Below are 18,611 nucleotides of genomic sequence, written 5' to 3'. Positions count from 1 at the left end.
GAATGGTGGTGTAATCCAGAATTCCACATCTTCTTTATCCATTCATCTGATGAATGCCCAACTGTATATAAATGAGAATAAAAGTACTGAAGATATAAAATGGTAGTATTTCATTATATAAATGCTTAGATATGACCGTACTCAGTGACATAATGAAATAGTCAGGCCTATGTAAACATCATGAACGCAACAGCTACAAATGCAGACTGTTATAAGTATGTTGTATCGGTGATCTGAACACCTTGACTGGGGGGGCCTGGGTGGCTCATTCAGTTGAGTGTCCAACTCTTAATCTCAGCTCACATCTTGATTTCAGGGTTGTGAGTTCAGGCCCTTTGTCAGGCCCTGCGTTGGGCTCCCACTGGGTGCGAAGCCTTCTTTAAAAAAAAAACCAAAAAACAAAAAACAAAAAACCAAAAAACAGGTCCTGATTGTGTAGTTCATGGGTTGAGCCCCGCATTGGGCTCTGCACTGACAGTGTGAAGGCTGCTTGGGATTCTCTTTTTCTGTCTCTCTCCCTTTCCCTCTCAATCAATCAATCTCTCTCTCTCTCTCTCTCTCTCTCTCTCTCTCTCAAATAAATAAACTTAAAAAAATTTTTTTAACTCCCCCTCCAAAAAACAAAAACAAAGAAGCACCTTGCTTGGTGTTCCTGTCAATGGCATGGTCTTTTAAAATAGTAACTACCTCTTGGTATTCTGAACAAAATAAAGTAGTAGTTCTTTCCTCAGTTTTGTACATTGCTCTATTATTACCATGGAAAAGCACTTTGTCTTTATATATAAAATAGAGTTTGGGTCTAGACTCAGGTAATCATAAATAATTTTTTTCATTCATGTGAATATATACTAGGACATCAAAATTGCATGGGACAATTCTTCAGTGATAGACCATCCCATTCGTTTCAGGATATTTAGTATCCATGGCTCCTGCCTGTGAATACCAATCATGTTCTCGAACCAGAAACTCCATCTACAAATTTCTAAAATATTCTAGGCTGGGGAGTAACTGCTCCTTTGAGATCTACTGTTTGAGTGTTATAAACTGTATTTGTTATCGAAGCTAAATTTCTTTGTTTTTATGACAAAAATTATTTGATATCATTACCCAATAAAAACTTTCATAAATTTAGAGTCATATTTCAGTTCTTCATCTTCATATCTAATCAGTTTATCTACTGCACTTACTAAATGAATTTTAAATTAATGTCACATTGTTATTGGAAATGACCTTAGATTTTGCAGACTAAAGCAAGTTAGAAGTGTGTTTCTGCTCTATAATGCTCTATAATGACTGCAGAGAATGAGAGTAAATGCTTAAAAGTTTTGACATTGCCATGACATCAGCTGCATGATTTTTGTGTTTTTCAGAAATATCAGTTTGCTGGAATAGAAACATACACAGTGTTCTTTACCATAGATTTCCTGAGAAGGAAAATTTATCATCTGTAAATGATATAGACCAGTAATTTTCAAACATTTAAAAGACTTAAAACAATTAAATACATTCATCGTACCAGACCTCGTATGGAAGCACAGTGTGCAAAACACATGAAAGTGAAGCTCTCTTTAGAATTTGTCTGGGCTTGAGAACCCCTAAACTCCTACAGTGGCCCCCTCAGGGCCACCATGGACTCTCTAGGGCTCTCAGAGCAGCTTGACACTCCTGGTTTATAGAGACCACCATTACTCCTTTACTACTAAATAAAATTAGGGCATATTTATACCTCATGACAAGGTAAAGAGTAATTTTTCCTAATGTATAAATATATCTGATAAATTTTTACAAAAAATACCAAAAAACTCCCAAACTGCCAAGTAGATCTCGAATCAACACCTAGAATTTGGAGTGTCTGCCCTTGTGATTTTTGTCTCTGGGGTTGTTTTTTAATTTTTTTTTAAACTTTATTTAATTAGGGAGAGAGCCTGAGGAGGAGGGGCAGAGAAGAGAGAGGATCCCAAGCAGGTTCATTGCTGTCATTGCAGAGCCCAATGTGGGGCTCCATCTCACACACCGTGACATCATGACCTTAGCTGATATCAACAGTTGGACGTTTAACCAACTGAGCCTCCCAGGTGCCCATGGGGTTGTTTTTTTTAAAATTTTGTTTGTCATCTTTGTCTTTGGGATCTTACTGCCTGTGGAATGGTTCTCCCTACTGGCAGCCACAGACCTCAGCCTTCCATTTCACTTTACAGACATACTTCGTTTTATGATGCTTTGCTTTATTGCGCTTTCCAGATAATGCGTTTCTCCCTGTGTCAGGCAATCCGTTGGCACCATTTTTCAAACAGCATTTGCCCATTTCGTGTCTCTGTGTCACATTTTGGTAATTACTACAATATTCCAAAGTTTTTAGTTAGTATCATATTTGTTATGATAATCTCTGGTCAGTGATTTTTGATGTTACTATTAGAATTGTTTTGGTGTGTCACAAACTACGCCCACATAAAACAGCAAACTTAATAAATTCGTGTGCTCTGACTACTCTGCAGGCTGGCTGTTCCCCATCTCTCTTCCTCTCCTGGTGGCCCTCTATTCTCTGACACACAGCAGTATTGAAATTAGGCTAATTAACTGTATAGCAGCCTTTTAAGTGTTGAGGTGAAAGGAAGAGTCACACATCTCTTTAAATCACAAGCTAGAAATGATTAAGCTTAGTGAGGAAAATCTGTCGAAAGCCAAGATAGGTGGGAAGTCAGGCTTCCTGCACCAAACAGCAAATTTTGTCTGTAAAAGAAAAGTTCCTGAAGGAAATTAAAAGTGCTAGTCTGGTGAACACACAAATGATAAGAAAGCAAACAGCCTAATTGCTGATGTAGAGAAAGTTTTAGTGGTTTGGATACAAGATGATATTAGCCACAGCATTCTCTTAAGCCAGAGCCTAATCCGGGGAAAAGCCCTAACTTTCTTTAATTCTGTGAAGGCTGAGAGAGGTGAGGAGGCTGTAGAAGAAAAGTCTGAAGGTAGCAGAAGTTGGTTTGTGAGGCTTAAGGAAGGAAGCCATTTCCATAACATGACAGTGCAAGCTGAAGTAGCAAGTGCTGATGTAGAAGCTGTAGCAAGTTATCCAGGAGATCTAGGTAAGATAATTCATGAAGGTGGCTATGGTAAACAACAGATTTTCAGTGTAGATGACAACTTTCTATTGGAAGAAGATGCCATCTAGGACTTTCATAGATAGGTGAAGTCGGTGCCTGGCATCAAAGCTTCAAAGGACACCCTGACTCTCCTCTTAGGGGCTAATGCAACTGATGACTCTTAAGTTGAAGCCAGTGCTCATTTAACACTCTGAAAACTCCTAGGGCCCTTAAGAATTATGCTAAATATACTCTATCTTTCCTCTATAAATGGAACAACAAGGCCTGGATGACAACACAACTGTCAACAACATGGTTTACTGAACATATCTTTTTTAAATGTTCATTTATTTTGAGAGAGGGAGAGCATGAGTGGGAGTGGGGCAGATGGGGGCAGGGAGAGAGAGAAAGAGAGAGAGAGAGAGAGAGAGAGAGAGAGAGAATCCCAAGTAGGCTCCATGCTGTCTGTGCAAAGCCTGACACGGGGCTTGATCTCACAAACTTTAAGATCATGACCTGAGCCGAAATCTAGAGTCGGACACTCAAGTGACTGAGCTACCCAATTGCCCCAGTTTACTGAATATTTTAAGTCCACTGTTGAGACATGCTGAGAAACAAAGATCTCTTTCAAAATATTACTGCTCGTTGACAATGCTTCTGATCACCTAAGGGTGCTGATGAAGTTGTACAATGAAATGAATGTTGTTTTCATGTCTGCTAACACGACATCCATTCTGCAGCCTGTCCGTCAACGCTTGTTATTGAAGAAATACATTTTCTAAGGCTGTAGCTGCCTAGAGAGTTATTTCTCTGATGGATCTGGGCAAAGTAAATTGAAAATCTTCCGGAAAGGATTCACCTTTCTAGGTGCCATTAAGAACATCCATGATTCATGGGAAGGATCAAAATATCAGGATTGACAGGTGTTTGGAAGGGGTTGATTCCAACCCTCGTGGATGACTGTGAGGGTTTCCAGACTTCAGTGGAGGAAGTCAGTGCAGATGTGGTGGAAACACCAGGAGAACTAGGATTAGAAATGGAGCCTGAAGCTGTGACTGGCTTGATGCAGTCTCATGATAAACCTTTAATGGATAAGGAGTTACTTCCTTTTTAAAAAAATGTTTATTTGTTTTTGAAAGAGAGAGAGGGACAGAGTGCTAGTGGGAGAGGGGCAGAGAGAGAGGGAGACACAGAATCCAAAGCTGGCTCCGGGCTCTGAGCTGTCAGCACAGAACCTGATGCGGGGCTCGAACCCATGAACTGTGAGATCGTGACCTGAGCAGAAGTCAGACACTTAACCCACTGAGCTACCCAGGCGACCCGATAAGGAGTTGATTCTAATGGATTGAACAAAGAAAGTGGTTTCTTGAGATGGAACCTACTCCTGGTGAAGATGCTGTGAAGATTGTTAAAATGACAAAGGATTTAGAATATTTCATAAACTTGTAGGTAAAGCAGTGGCAGGGTTTGAGAGGATTAACTCCAATTTTGAAAGAAGTTCTGTGGGTAGGATGCTATCAAACAGCATCATGTTCTATGGAGAAATCATTCTTGAAAGGAAGAATCCATCACTACAGCAGACTTTGTTGTCTTATTTTAGGTAATTGCCACAACCACCCTAGCCTTCAGCTACTACCACTCTGATCAGTCAGGCAAGACCCTCTACCAGCAAAAAGATGATGACTGGCTGAAAGGTTAGATGATGGTTAGTGTTTTAAGCAATAAGATATTAAAAAAAATTTTTTTTGTTTATCCATTTTGAGAGAGAGAGAGAGAGAGAGAGAGAGAGAGAGAGAAAATCCCAAGCAGTCTCTGCACTGCAGAGCCTGATGCAGGGCTGAAATCCAGGAACCTCAAGATCATGACCTCACCTGACAGTTGGACTAACTCATGTTCAACCAACTGAGCCACCCAGGCACCCCATACAATATTTCTTATTTAAGATTTGTATACACTGTTTTTTAGACATAATGTTATTGCACACTTAATAGATTATAGTATAGTATAAATATAATTTTATATATACTGAGAAACCAAAAAATTCATTTGACTTGGTTTATTTCAGTATTTCAGCTTCATTGTCATTTGCAGCCCAACCCGCAATAGCTCTGAGGTATGCCTATGTTTTGTTGACTCGTGGAGGTCACTAATAGGGCCTTTACAAAGTGAGCGTCAGCTTTCTAACACTGTATTTTAGGTAAACCTATCTAAATATGTCCTTGAAATTTGATGAAAGTTCTCATAAGGTTACTCGTAGAAAGGTAATGTTTTTACATAGATGTTGTAGATCTGATTATTTTACTCCATTGTTTGAAATCCTCCAGTGGCTTCAAGTTGCTGTTAACATAAAGACCAATAATTGTGCTTCGTCTTATCTCTGGCTACCTCTGTAGCCAGGTATCCCGCCTGTTTGTCCCAGGCTTCCTACTCTTTCCAGCTGATCTGGCTTTTTATTTATTTATTTATTTATTTTTTAACTTTTTTGAGTGCTTAGTTTTTTTCCCATTTCGGGATCCCATAACATACTCTTTTCTTGCTACCCCAGCCTGAATTGGCTACCTCTTATTTTATCAAGTTTTAGCTTAAACATCATCTTGGGGAAACTATATGTCTTAGTCTTGCTATAATGCATTCTCATACTATCCTGTACTTTTTTGCTTCCTGATATACCAATTGAAATTAAATAGTGTGTATTATTTTTCATTTGTATGTTCTTGCCATTGATTGTCACCTGCACAAATGTAGAGACTATGACTACCTTGTCCATCACTGTATCATCACTGTTTAGCAGAGTGTCCAATACATAATAGATGCTTGATAATTAACTGTGGAAGAATTACGGATATGTGTATAAAATCTTATGGTCATTTTCTTCTTTCTCTTTTTTTTTAGGTTAAAGAAAGACCTGATGTGGGAGTTTATATCAAAGATTTATCAGCTTATGTGGTAAATAATGCTGATGATATGGATAGAATTATGACTCTAGGCCACAAAAATCGTAAGTGGTAGTGCATAATTGTGATTGAACATTTATGTGTTGAGTAGGCTTTTATTTATAAAAATGATTTTTAAAAATCCTCACAGTGGACTGTGAAGGTACTAAATTCCTATTTTATGATTGAGGAAACTGAATCTTAGTTTAAGTAACTTGTCCAAGGTTGTATACTACTTAGTAAGTGGCATAGTCTTTGAGTGTAGACTGTTGGTCATCATAAACCAAGCTCTTTACTGCTTCCCTTTTGTTGGGGAGAAAAGCAAACCAAAATTAAATGAAATTCTTTTTAAGAATTATTTGAAGTTTTGTGTAAAGAGTAAGAAACTTCAGCACTTTAAACGCAAGCTGCCTCGGGCCTAGTACTAGTGGTGCTGCCAGCAGCAATGAGAGATCGGAGGTAAAAAATTGAGAACGTAGGAAGTAAACGTCTTTTTAAGAGTTTTTTTTTTGACTAGACTGTAAATCTAGCAAGCTCAAAGAAATTAAAGAAAAATTTAAAAATCAATTGTATTCTTATAAACCAAGTAATAGACCACATGATAACAGGAAAATGAGCAAAAGATATATATGAATATGTTACTCACAGAAGAACTATACACAGCAACTAGCGTATGGAGGTATGTTCAACAGGACAATTCATCAGGAAAACGTGTATTAGAACAGCAGTGGGAGATATTTCACCTGTTGTTTTCGATGAAGGGATATCCAGGTTCATGAAGCTCTGACGAAACGGGCACTGGTGATGGGAGTGTAATGCGCTACAGCCTTTCTGAAGTGTAGTGTAATGGTATCTGTTGACATTTTTTAGAGTGCATGCCTTTTACACTTGATCTTATCCAAAAGGCCGAGAAACGATAGAGACTGCATGCCTTTTGACCCAGTGTTTCTGATTCTAACACGTATCTATCTACCTACCTACCTATATTGATATATATGTAGAAAAATATTTTCTTAATATTTAAGTAATCTCTACACCCAGTGTGAGGCTCAAACTGACGACAAACCTGGGATCGAGTTGTATGCTCTTCCAAATGAGTCAGCCAGGCACCTCTAGAAAAATATTTTTAGACATAAACAAACAAAATGCCTTATTGCAACATTATTTGTAATAGTAAAAGTTTGATGTAGTGTAAATAGCTATCAGTCAAACATTGTCTATACAGATTATGGTACAGAAATACTATGGAACATAATGAAGTTATAAAAAAAAAAGAAAGAGTAAATCTACATGTAGAGACCTGAAAGATTTTCAAGGTATATCATTAAATGAAAAGAAAGTAAATCACAAAATAGTATGTACTGCATCATCTCATTTATGTATGTAAAAAAGCCAAATTATTAAACAACTGTGTATTTGGGCTGTGTGTGTATGTGTGTGTGTGTTTGTGTGTGTATAGACTTGTGTGTATGTTAAATACAAAACAAAAGAACATTTAATAGTGGTTACCTTTAGGGAAGGGGAAGTAAGTTTGGGCAAAAGGGATATATGGAGCCTTTACTTTATGTTTTCAGATGTCTGTATTTTCAAATTTTTTTATACCAGGAATACGATCATGTATTGCTTATTCTATAAAAAATTTTTTTTGACTTAAGAGTCCATTCACAGTAGTGATCAAAACTTTCCATTAAGAACTGAGAATTGGGGCACCTGGGTGGCTCAGTTGGTTAAACATCTGACTCTTCATTTTGGCTCCGGTCATGATCTTGCATTTTGTGAGTTCAGGCCCCACGTTGGGTTCTGTACTGATGATGCAGAGCCTACTTGGGATTCTCTGTCTCCTTCTCTTTCTGCCCCTCCCCTGCTCACACATTCTCCCTCTCTCTCTCTCTCTCAAAAATAAACTTTTAAAAAACAGAAACAGAAACAAAACAAAACAAAAAAAGGAATTAATTTAATTTGGTATGTGAGATTGATTCGAGGAAAACTACAATTCTAATGAGAGAAATAAGAGAAATAAGAAATAAAAAAAGAGAAATGAAGCCAAAGACATTTTAAGACGTAAGATAGCAGATATAAAAATAATCTTAATTAATTGATTGAATCCAAGAATTAGACATTTAGTACAAATACCAAATAGAAAAGTTCTAACATAAAAATAGTAATTTTATCATATGGAAATAGAGTAAAGTAACTATCCAGAGGACAGTAGCAGAGCAAGGAAATGTGACAGTAAAAGCTGTTATTCTAAACAGATGAAAAATTGATACAAATATAAAATTAGTTCCCATTTTGTGCAGGAGGTCATAGTATAGAAATAGTTAATTTTACACTTAAGAAAATAAGTCTTTAGGGGTACCTGGGTGGCTCTGTCAGCTAAGCGTTTGACTTCAGCTCAGGTCATGATCTCACGGTTCGTGGGTTTGAGCCCCACGTTGGCCTGTGTGGAGACACGCTCAGTGTCTGTTGCCTGCTTCCAATTCTGTGTCTTCCTCTTTCTCTGCCGTCCCTTGCTCACGCTCTGTCTCTCTCAAAAATAAAATAAAACATTAAAAAAAATTTTTTTTTAAATTATCATTTTCTTTGAAAATTTTTATTTTTGAATAGATCATCCATACACATGTTGTAAAATTCAAAAGGCACAAAAGTAAACATTGAAAAACAAGTCTTTCTTTTACCCTTGGGTGTCAGTCACCTAGTTCCCACCCCAGTGGCAACCTCCATTAATTTCCCACGTACCCTTCCTGATACAGTCCATGAATGCCCAAGTGCAGTTTTACAGAGAGTCCTTGTCCTTTTTTCAGGAGCCAAATAATAGTAGTATTTATTCACTTAAGGGTGTTGTTCTAGAAATCATTTCACATCAACACACGGTAGACCTTTTTAAAATAGCTATATAGTATTCCGCTGGATTTATCTACATAACGTATTTACCCAATATTTTATTCATGGACTTTTGTGTTGTTTTCACTCTCGCTGTTATTAGTAATATTGTAGTAAATATTCTTACATATGTGAGTTTATACACATGCAATCATATTTATAGCATAAGTTCTCCTTACCATCTTAAAAAACATAAATATTTAATTTTTTTCTTTTTTTTTTTTAAAGTTTGTTAATTTATTTTGAGAGAGACAAAGACAGCATAAGTTGGGGGGGTGGGCGGTGCACAGAGAGAGAGGGAGAGAAGGAGAGAATTCCAAGCAGGCTCCATACTGCCTGCTGAGAGCCCACATGGGGCTCGAAGTCACGAAATTGTGAGATCATGACCTGAGCTGAAACCAAGAGTTGAACGCTTAACCGACTGAACCAACCAGGCACCCTAATTTTTTTCTTATTCCAAAATAAAAATTTTGACACAAATTAAAGCTGTGGAATTTTGTTTTATTTCCATATGTGGTATTTCAGTAGGTTGGAGTATTGAGTCAACTTGACTGCTGCAAGCAGTTTTCTCCTTAGGGATTATAACATTCAGTATAGCTTGTCTGTTGCATTGCTTTGTTTTCATAACTGGAAGAAAGAAAAATCACAGTCATAAATCCCATGCTGTACTTATGTTGGAAAAATAATAGGTACTAAAATATTTAATACCAGTTTTTTACATTACATGTTTTCTCCCACCCCAGATTGAAAATCACATAGTTGTAAAACTCTTCCAACCCTTTGATCCACTAGTGCCAGTTTGAAAAATACATCCCATAGACATAGTCCTTAAGACAAAGAGAGGTATCTGCTCAAAGATGCTCGTATTGTTGTTCCATATGAGGACCTAAAATGGGAAACAATCCAAGTATCAGGGTATAGCAAAATCAGTTTTAGTAAGATTTGCAAGTTGTTTTTGCATGGAAATATAGGAGATAATGTTAGGTGGAAAAAAACAGAAGATAAAATAATACTCTGTGGAAACATGTATGTGTAGTACTACTTACCAGATGTTATAAAGTGGTGTCGGATCGGATTTTTAAAGATTAAAAAAAAAAACTTTAATTGTGGTATTACTTTTTTTTTAATGTTTTATTTATTTTGAGAGAGAGAGAACAGGGGATGGGCAGAGAGAGAGAGAGAGAGAGAGAAAGAATCCCAAACAGGCTCCGTGAGATCATGAACCACGCTGAATTCCAGAGCCAGACGTTTAACTGACTGAGCCACCCCGGGGCCCCTGTATATTTGATTATTTTAAAAGATACTCCCTGGTGTTACACTTTCTAAGAACTTCCTTCCTTTCTTCAAGGTTCTGTTGGCGCAACTAATATGAATGAACACAGTTCCCGTTCCCATGCCATCTTTACAATTACTATAGAATGCAGTGAAAAAGGCGTTGATGGTAACATGCATGTCAGAATGGGGAAGCTCCATCTTGTAGACCTTGCTGTAAGTAACAGGATACTACTGAAGGAATAACCTTTGTTGTTTTTTACCTTTTATTAACGGATAAAAATTCAAGTGAAAATGTGTAATTTACATACAGTTTTTAAGTTGTTTACTTATGTACGTGTTTAACTTGTTTATCATAGAATATTTCTAATGTATACAAAACTAGTTAGAATAGTAGAATGATCTCCCATATACCCGTGACCCAACTTCAGCGATTACCAGTTCATGGCCAGTCCTGATTCATTTTTGCCTTTAGCCACTTTTTCCCTTCCTGTATTATTTTGAAGCAAATTCCAGATATCCTGTCAGATTTTTCAGCATCAAAGTCTGTTTTAAACTGTCAGAGGCATATTCTCTATTTTTTATTTGAGCTTTATTTCTATGTCTGTTGCTAGGGTTCAGAAAGACAAGCAAAAACTGGAGCTACTGGACAGCGCCTGAAGGAAGCCACAAAGATCAATCTTTCCCTTTCCACCCTTGGTAATGTAATTTCTGCCTTGGTTGATGGAAAAAGCACTCATGTTCCTTATCGCAACTCTAAATTGACTCGTCTTCTTCAAGATTCCTTAGGAGGAAATTCAAAAACCATGATGGTAAGACTTAATTGTGGAATAGTTAGCATCAGGCAAATTTCAGATTCCTGTTTATGTATTGCCATGACTTTTTAAAAACCATTGATATTTCACTTTTTTTGATTTTGTGATGATTCTTTTGGAAGAACATCACGTGTGCTAACCCATATAATGGTGTTTAGAAATCCGTGTGGTGGTTGCTTTCTTGTTCCAGAAGGCCAGAGAGGAACTATCTATGCTTAAGAAATTCTTTTTGATATATTTGTAATGGTATTATTAATTTTGACTGCATCAAGGGTAAAATGTTTTGTCTTCCTGATTCAACAGTGTGCAAATATTGGGCCAGCAGATTACAATTATGATGAAACTATTAGTACATTACGGTATGCTAACCGTGCTAAGAATATTAAAAATAAAGCTAGAATCAATGAAGATCCAAAGGATGCTTTGCTTCGTCAGTTTCAGAAAGAAATAGAAGAACTGAAAAAAAAGCTTGAAGAAGGTAACTTTTTCTCAAAATACTAATGTTAATATTGGCTAAAAATATATTGTTTAACCACTGAGTATTCTAATAAAAATCACTTATTTAAATTCTTTGAGCATCTAACTTTGATATTTTAAGGAATATTTCTACAAGGTAACTTGATACATACTTTAGCATTTTCATATTAAGTTTAATTATGTAATATTTGTGTATGTAATTTTTAAAAATTGATTTAATTTAAACCTCCATCTCAATCCCTATGACCTTTTATAGATTTCATTTGACCACTTATTCAATAATGAATTTTTTTGTCTCCATATAAGAGTGAGTTTTACCATATATGTATTTAGGTGAAAATGACCTAGAGTATCAGTCACTGTTCAAAATAAAGAAAGCTATCAGAGAGTCATGGGTAAACCACATTTACTCTAAGTCAAAATTCATTGTGTGGCTTTGAAAATATTTTTTCATTCTTAAATTTGAACATGAGATTGAATTTGAGGAATCCTTTTCTAATAAGGTGTTAGAAGGTTAGAAAGTTTGAAGACCTTGTTCATGAGGGTGAGAAATTTACCGGCTGTCATTAAGTGCTCAATGACTCTCTCCACTTCATGCTAAGAACTGATTGGCATAAGGGCTGCTTTGCATAGCAGATAAACAGAGAGCTTAAAATAGACTTTTTACAGATTATGGGGAAACTGGATACGTCAGATGTGAATTCCAACATCACAAATGTTTGGAGATGGTACTGATTGAATAAATTTGAGTAAGATTATTGAGGAAAAGCAGTATAATTGAGTTGCCTCTTAGGTAATGAAATTTGGTATTTTAAATATGACCACTAGGTGGTATTTATAGTCAGTATGTTTTAAAGGTTTAAATTTCTTAGATTTGTTAATGTTCATTTCATCCTTTATTTTGCTGCCTTTATTTTTTTACATTTTTTAATTGTGGCAAAATGCACATCACGTAAAATTTACCATTTTAACTACTTTTATTCGTTTATTCATTAAGTATGTTAACCTTGTTCTGCAACCATTACCACTGTCCATCCCTAAAACTTTTTAATCATCCCCAAATGAAACTCTGTACCCATTAAACATTTACTCTCCATCCCCCTCTCTGCCTCAACCCATGGTAACCCCTGTTCTATCTCTGAATTTGACTATTCTAGATAACTCATATAAGTAGAATCATATAATATGTGTGCTTTTATGTCTGGCTTATTTTACTTAGCATAAAGTCCTCACAGTTCATCGATGTCATAGCATGTGTCAGAATTTCCTTCCTTTTAAAGGCTGAATGATACTCATTCTTTGTATACACCGCATTTTGTTTATCCGTGCATCTGTTGATGGGCACTTGGGTTGCTTGTGCCTTTTGACCACTGTGAATAATCGTGCTATGAATGTGGGGATACAGATACATGTTTGAGTTCTTGCCTTCACTTGTTTTGGGTATATACCCAGAAGTGGAATTGTTGGATCATGTGGTAATGCTGACTTTATATTTAAAACATTTCATTTCATTTCATTTCATTTCATTTCATTTCATTTCATTTCATTTCATTTCATTGATGCTTATGACATTTGTTTTTATAATCCAGTTAAGAGTGTTATGGTTAATACAGTTGGTCACATAAACAATAAAAAGGTAAGGGAAAACATTAAAAGAATGATTTTTTAAACACTTTTTATAGACTTACCGAAAATTTGGAAGTATAGTGAGTTTCTATATAGCTATTATACAGCTTCCCTTAATGTTAACATCTTTTATGTTTGTTGGAACCAGGAAACTTACAATGATACAGACTTATTAACTAATCTGTAGATCTTATTCAGATGTTGATTTTTTTCTCAAAAAATGCCCTTTATCTTCACTTTAAAATGTAGTCTAGGCTCACACATTGCAGTTAGTTGTCAGGACCTTTTAGTCTCCTCCTGTCTCCAGTTCCTCATCTTCCTTTGTCTTCATGGTCTTCACACTGTAAAGGTCATATATTTGTAGAATGTTCTTCAGTTTGGGTTGTCTGTAGTTCTCTCATAATTATTCTGCAAGGATTCTTCACTATAAATTCCATCATTTAATTTTTTTCTTTGGTCTTAAGGTATGTCTCGTGAGAAGATACTCTGAAAAATTATGAAAAGATCCTGTTTCTCATCATTCTTTTCTGCCCTAATTTTAGCACCCAACAGGCATTCTTGCCTGTAGCAATAAATCTGTGGCATTTGCTCAGTGGTGACTTTCTCTTCTCACCATTCCTTCTAATATTTAATGTCTGGCATTCTCTTGTGAGGGGGAATAGTCCCTTATCCCCCACTGGTTTATTTATTCAATTATTTATTTATGTCATTGCACTATGTTGTGCAGTGTAATGCAACAATATCGTTATTTGTTTTATTGCTCAAATTACTTGGACTTTAGCCATAGGCACCCCTTCAGGGTAGTTGGTTGCTACATCCTTTGAGCATGCTCCCATCACTTTTTTGGCTTGTGGTTTTGAGCACTTACTTATTTCTGGCACCACACAGGCTCATTTTATATTTTCCCTGCTCTGGTCTTAAAACCATCTGTTTCTCCCTGGTCCCTCTCAATGGAGAATGGTATTTAGAAATCGAGATTTGGACATTATGTGCACTCACTGCTACAAGGGTGTCATTGTCACTAGGCCTAAAGAAAATGTTTTTAATGAATTTTTTCTCCCAATATGCTGATCTCTTCCCATCCATTATTTACTATTGTTCAGATATTATCATTTGTGATTAGTGTATATTTTTCCCCCCAAGTTACCTTTGTTTTTTTTAGACTTTTCTTACATTGACGGTATTATTTTTAAATAACTATTTTGGAGGTAATATAGTACTGCTTTGAATTAATATTAGTTTAATTATTCCCTTTTATTTTATTTTTTGTTTTTCATTGTAAGTCATATTTGGGGTGCCTGGCTGGCTCATTTGGAAGAGTGACTCTCGATCTCAGGGTTGTGAGTTAAGAGGCCCATGTTGGGTGTACAGATTACTTAAAAAATCCAGTCTTGGGGCACCTGAGTGGCTCAGTCAGTTAAGTATCTGACTTCGGCTCAGGTCATGATCTCACAGTTAGTGAGTTCGAGCCCCAAATCAGGCTCCATGCTCACAGCCTGGAGCCTGCTTCAGATTCTGTGTTTCCCTCTCTCTACTCCTCCCCTGCTTGCACTCTGTCTCTCTCTCTCAAAAATAAATAAACATTAAAAAAAAATTTTAAAAAAATGCAGTCTTAAGGAAAAGTTATTATACTCTTTGTACAAATAACCCCTTCTTTTGAAACATTTCTTATGATACAGTTCTAAAAGTGGAATCACTATGTTAGATGACAATTTTATGGTTCTTAAAAAAATATGCTGGTTGAATGAATTATTTAACATCTTAAACAGAAAACCCATGAGAAAATGGTCTCCCAAAGTGATCTCTTTTTCAAAAAACCGAAATAACAACTTTAACATGAAATTTTTATGTGTATTTAGAACTGTTTGTAAACTAATCATTTGAAATTTTAAGTAGATCAGTTTAACTTCTCTTTAGGAACTTTAAAGCCTCTATGTACATCTTATCTATTCCTGAGGTTAGCATATCTGATATACTGTTTAGGAATATTAAAATATGGTTTGTTTCAGGCAAAAAAAAACTTAATGAAGAAAATTAATAGAGGTCATGACCTACCTGGTATAGAATATAAATTGTTTTGTAACACTTCTGTTCAGGGGAAGAAATATCAGGCTCTGATATCAGTGGGTCAGAGGAAGAGGATGATGAAGAGGGTGAGGTTGGAGAAGATGGAGAGAAGAGGAAAAAAAGAAGGGGTAAGTTCTTTTTAATGTTCTAGAAATTAACTGGGATTGCTACCTACATATGATTTCACATTCCTAATGCAGTTGAGTGCATGCCTTTTCTTTTGCCATTTTTAGTTATGGTAGCAGTTCAAACAAGAAATATGCCATATACATGGTTAACTTTGCCTTATTTTTTTCTCTAGTGCTGATCTTCTATTTACAGCTGAATCAGAATACCTTATCTTCTGTCTTTTTACAATTTAGAAATGTAAAAATCTGTGATAGTGGTTATACCATGTTAAGATTTCATTCAGGGTTTTAATTTTATGTGGGAACTTTGATCTTTGTTAGGAACCTAAATTTTTTGTTTTGTTTTGTTTTGTTTTGTTTTAGGAAGTCAGGATAATGTGGAGTTTTTCTCAAGCATGGGTAGGCTTTAGAAGTCACTGAATTTTTTAAATAACTTTGTATGAGGATTTTATGTTTCAATACTTTGTAAAATGCATTTTCATTCTTACTCTTTTATGGGGCGTTTGTTGCCAAGGGTGAAGTAAGGTTGTGTTTATTGTGATAAAGATAAAAGTAACAGGTGAAAGAGAGAGACATTATAATGGCCCGCTTTTCAAGCCTTTGTGCTCTGACTGTTTGTTTATTTCAGAACTCTCTTCCATTAATGTGGATCATTAATGTGTGGATCATTGTTTTCAAGCTGGTGCATATTTTGCTTGTCTTATTAAAATGATCTTGTTGAAGATAAAACCAGAAGTCCCCAATTTTAAAATGAAAGGTCCTATAACTTAAAAAGACAGGAAGAACATGATTTAGAGCAAGAGTTGGTCAATGATAAGTCTACTGGCCAAATCTGCCCTGCCACCCGTTTTTGTAAATAAAATTTTATTTAAACAGCCATGCTCATTTGTTTACATATGGTGTATGGCTGCTTTCACATGATTCTGGATAGCCCAGAATAAATGCCTGAGGCATTTATTATCTGTCCGTTAACAGAATATGTTTGCCCACCCCTGATTTACATAAATGGTTTTGTGTTCATACCTATTTTTTTCAGATTTGTCATAGCTAAAGCAGATAATAGATCTGTTAAAAATAAAATTTTAAGTAGAAAAAAATGCCATTGCTTAATATGTTAAAATATTTAATAGTAAGATAGTTTATTACCTTGTAAGATAGGCTTACAAATTTTAAATTTTTCAGTGAGCCTTTCACAGTTTTGTCATGAAACCTTAAACATACATAATTACATCCAATTGCTTGATGTTTTGGTGGAGAAGGAGTGAAATTGCAGACAAAGCAAGCTGTCTATAATGAAGGGTAATTTATCATTTCTATAGTTTTAATTGTGCATAACTTTAAATTTGGAGTTTTAAAACTCACTTCCTGTAACTTATCAACTAAATAGTTTAAAGAGACTTAAATGTCACCAACTGACTTACTTTTTTATTCATGTCATTCCAACCTCTGAATTGCTGCTGTTTTAAGTAGATATTGGGATTTGCCCATAGTACATGCTTAAAGGAATACAGTTTCTAATTGCCCTCTCTGACTTTGTAATTAGAGAATATTGGATAATATACCAGGACTGGTTTTAAGGGAAAATAAGTTTTGTTCTTTAATACAAAGTTTGATTGTTCTTTAAAATTCTGTTTCTGGAACTGAATTTTCCTCTGTGTATGTGTTCATTTTCTTGTTTCCTCTTTCTTTGGTTCCCGTTGGGTTCATTTCTTTGTCTTCCAGGCAGTAGCAGCAGCAGTAGTTCAGACTCCACATGTTCTGTCATAGAGAAACCTCTGGATAAGTCCTTGCCTAGTGAGTGGTAGCTCTTAAATTCCGTCACAGAGCTTTGGCTTTTCCATAACCCGTGGGCTTCATTTGAGAAATGCTGCACTGCTCCCTATCATTATTTAAAGAATACGTGTTGGACTTCTCAGTAGAACAAAGCATGTGATGATTTCTCCCCTTCTTCATTGCTTCCAATTATCCATAATTGTTAAAACATGTGCTTAAGCTTATGTTTGAGACAATGGAAGAGAGATTCATGCTTTTGCAATTGAGATAATGTAAAGAGAGCTAGTAAGCTGTATAAAAGAATAATTCTTAAGAGGTTCCTTTTTAGGTTTCATCATAAATTTCTAATCCTAGTCAGTATCAGGGACATGCAGTAACAAATCCTGAATTTCTAAAAGTACAAATTATATTTGGCAATGCACCAGTGCCCATTATAACATGTTTTATTTACGGTTATAAAGATCTTCTGCTTTGGTGTCCTATTCTTAGGGGTAGCTTAAGATGGAAAGCTCCCAAATAAACTGTAAAGTTTGAAGCAAGTAAAGATACATTGGGTAGTATTTCAAATGGCCACTTTTCTCTATTTCTAATCTACCTGATTGATTTTAAGAAATGTTCTAAAGTATGATTAGAGACTTCAGATCCACAAGAAATTGTTTCTGCAGGATCTGTCTAGACTTATTTCAGTCGTAAAGGCTTTTTCTTAAACCTTAATTTCATTAAGTTGAAAAGTATTGTTAATTTTATTTATATTTTTAGAAGAAAGGGGAATTGATGTTTTCTTGTACTAGATTGCAGCTTACTGCCTTTTAAAGCATTATCTGTGTACTCACCTTTCCAAAACTAATAACAAAAACCTTTGGTTGTTCTTACACATTTAGCTTTCTAGAGGAAGAATTCCAAGAATATTAAGAATTGTTTTCTCTCTTGACAACTCTTACATTTTAGCAAAACAATTAATTTCATAGGATAATTTATAAAATACGAGAAATTGCTTTAGAAACCATATAGAGGTATTATTTCTTATTATAAACTGTCAGGTCTGAGAAAATATCTGAGTGGAACATTATAATTTAATTTTCTTTTTTAAAATTTACCTTAATCTTTAAAGAGTAGTTATATGAAATGAGTTGTACTTTGTTCAGTTCATGCAGTTTTAGTTACTACTTGTGTACCTAGCATACAACGTTTTTTTGTTGTGATGTGGGTGTGTTGGTGCATTGGAAAAATGGTTTTCCCAGCATGTGGTTGCTGTGTGTAACTTGTATGTACCTTTCCTTTTAAGAATATGAATGGCCTTTTTTAAGGTGCTTTTTGCTTGAATCATCAATTGATCATTTACTTCTATGAAATCATAATTGCCTTTAACAATCTAATAGATTGAATGCAAGTTTGTTATTATACAGGTGTACTTCACTTTATGCAATTAATGTGTTTTGTTTTTTTTTTTCTGAAAAATTTGCTTATAAACCAAATTGGAGAATCACATCCATTGGGAGAACTTGCTGTCCTTAACATTTCTTCGTTAAATCCTTTTGTTAATCAAGTTATCACTAC

At 35.4% G+C, this 18,611-nt stretch overlaps 1 protein-coding gene across 4 annotated transcripts in view; it reads left to right on the top strand.

Moving 5' to 3' along the window:
* KIF3A (kinesin family member 3A) overlaps nucleotides 1-18,611 on the top strand; it is a 45,658-nt gene that overhangs the window by 15,920 nt on the left and 11,127 nt on the right. For 3 of the 4 annotated variants that reach the window (XM_007087765.3, XM_007087764.3, XM_042983700.1), the window contains exons 5-9: nucleotides 5,973-6,078; nucleotides 10,245-10,384; nucleotides 10,783-10,980; nucleotides 11,287-11,461; nucleotides 15,183-15,281. In XM_007087765.3, coding sequence (XP_007087827.1) covers nucleotides 5,973-6,078; nucleotides 10,245-10,384; nucleotides 10,783-10,980; nucleotides 11,287-11,461; nucleotides 15,183-15,281 — 718 coding nt within the window. Of the gene's footprint in view, nucleotides 1-5,972; nucleotides 6,079-10,244; nucleotides 10,385-10,782; nucleotides 10,981-11,286; nucleotides 11,462-15,182; nucleotides 15,282-17,003; nucleotides 17,076-18,611 lie in introns of all 4 variants that reach the window. The other variant, XM_015540068.2, reaches the window with a different exon arrangement.

The sequence above is a fragment of the Panthera tigris genome, chromosome A1 (genome assembly GCF_018350195.1).
Source record: "Panthera tigris isolate Pti1 chromosome A1, P.tigris_Pti1_mat1.1, whole genome shotgun sequence".
NCBI lineage: Eukaryota > Metazoa > Chordata > Mammalia > Carnivora > Felidae > Panthera > Panthera tigris.
This window is presented reverse-complemented; position numbering and strand designations above follow the sequence as displayed.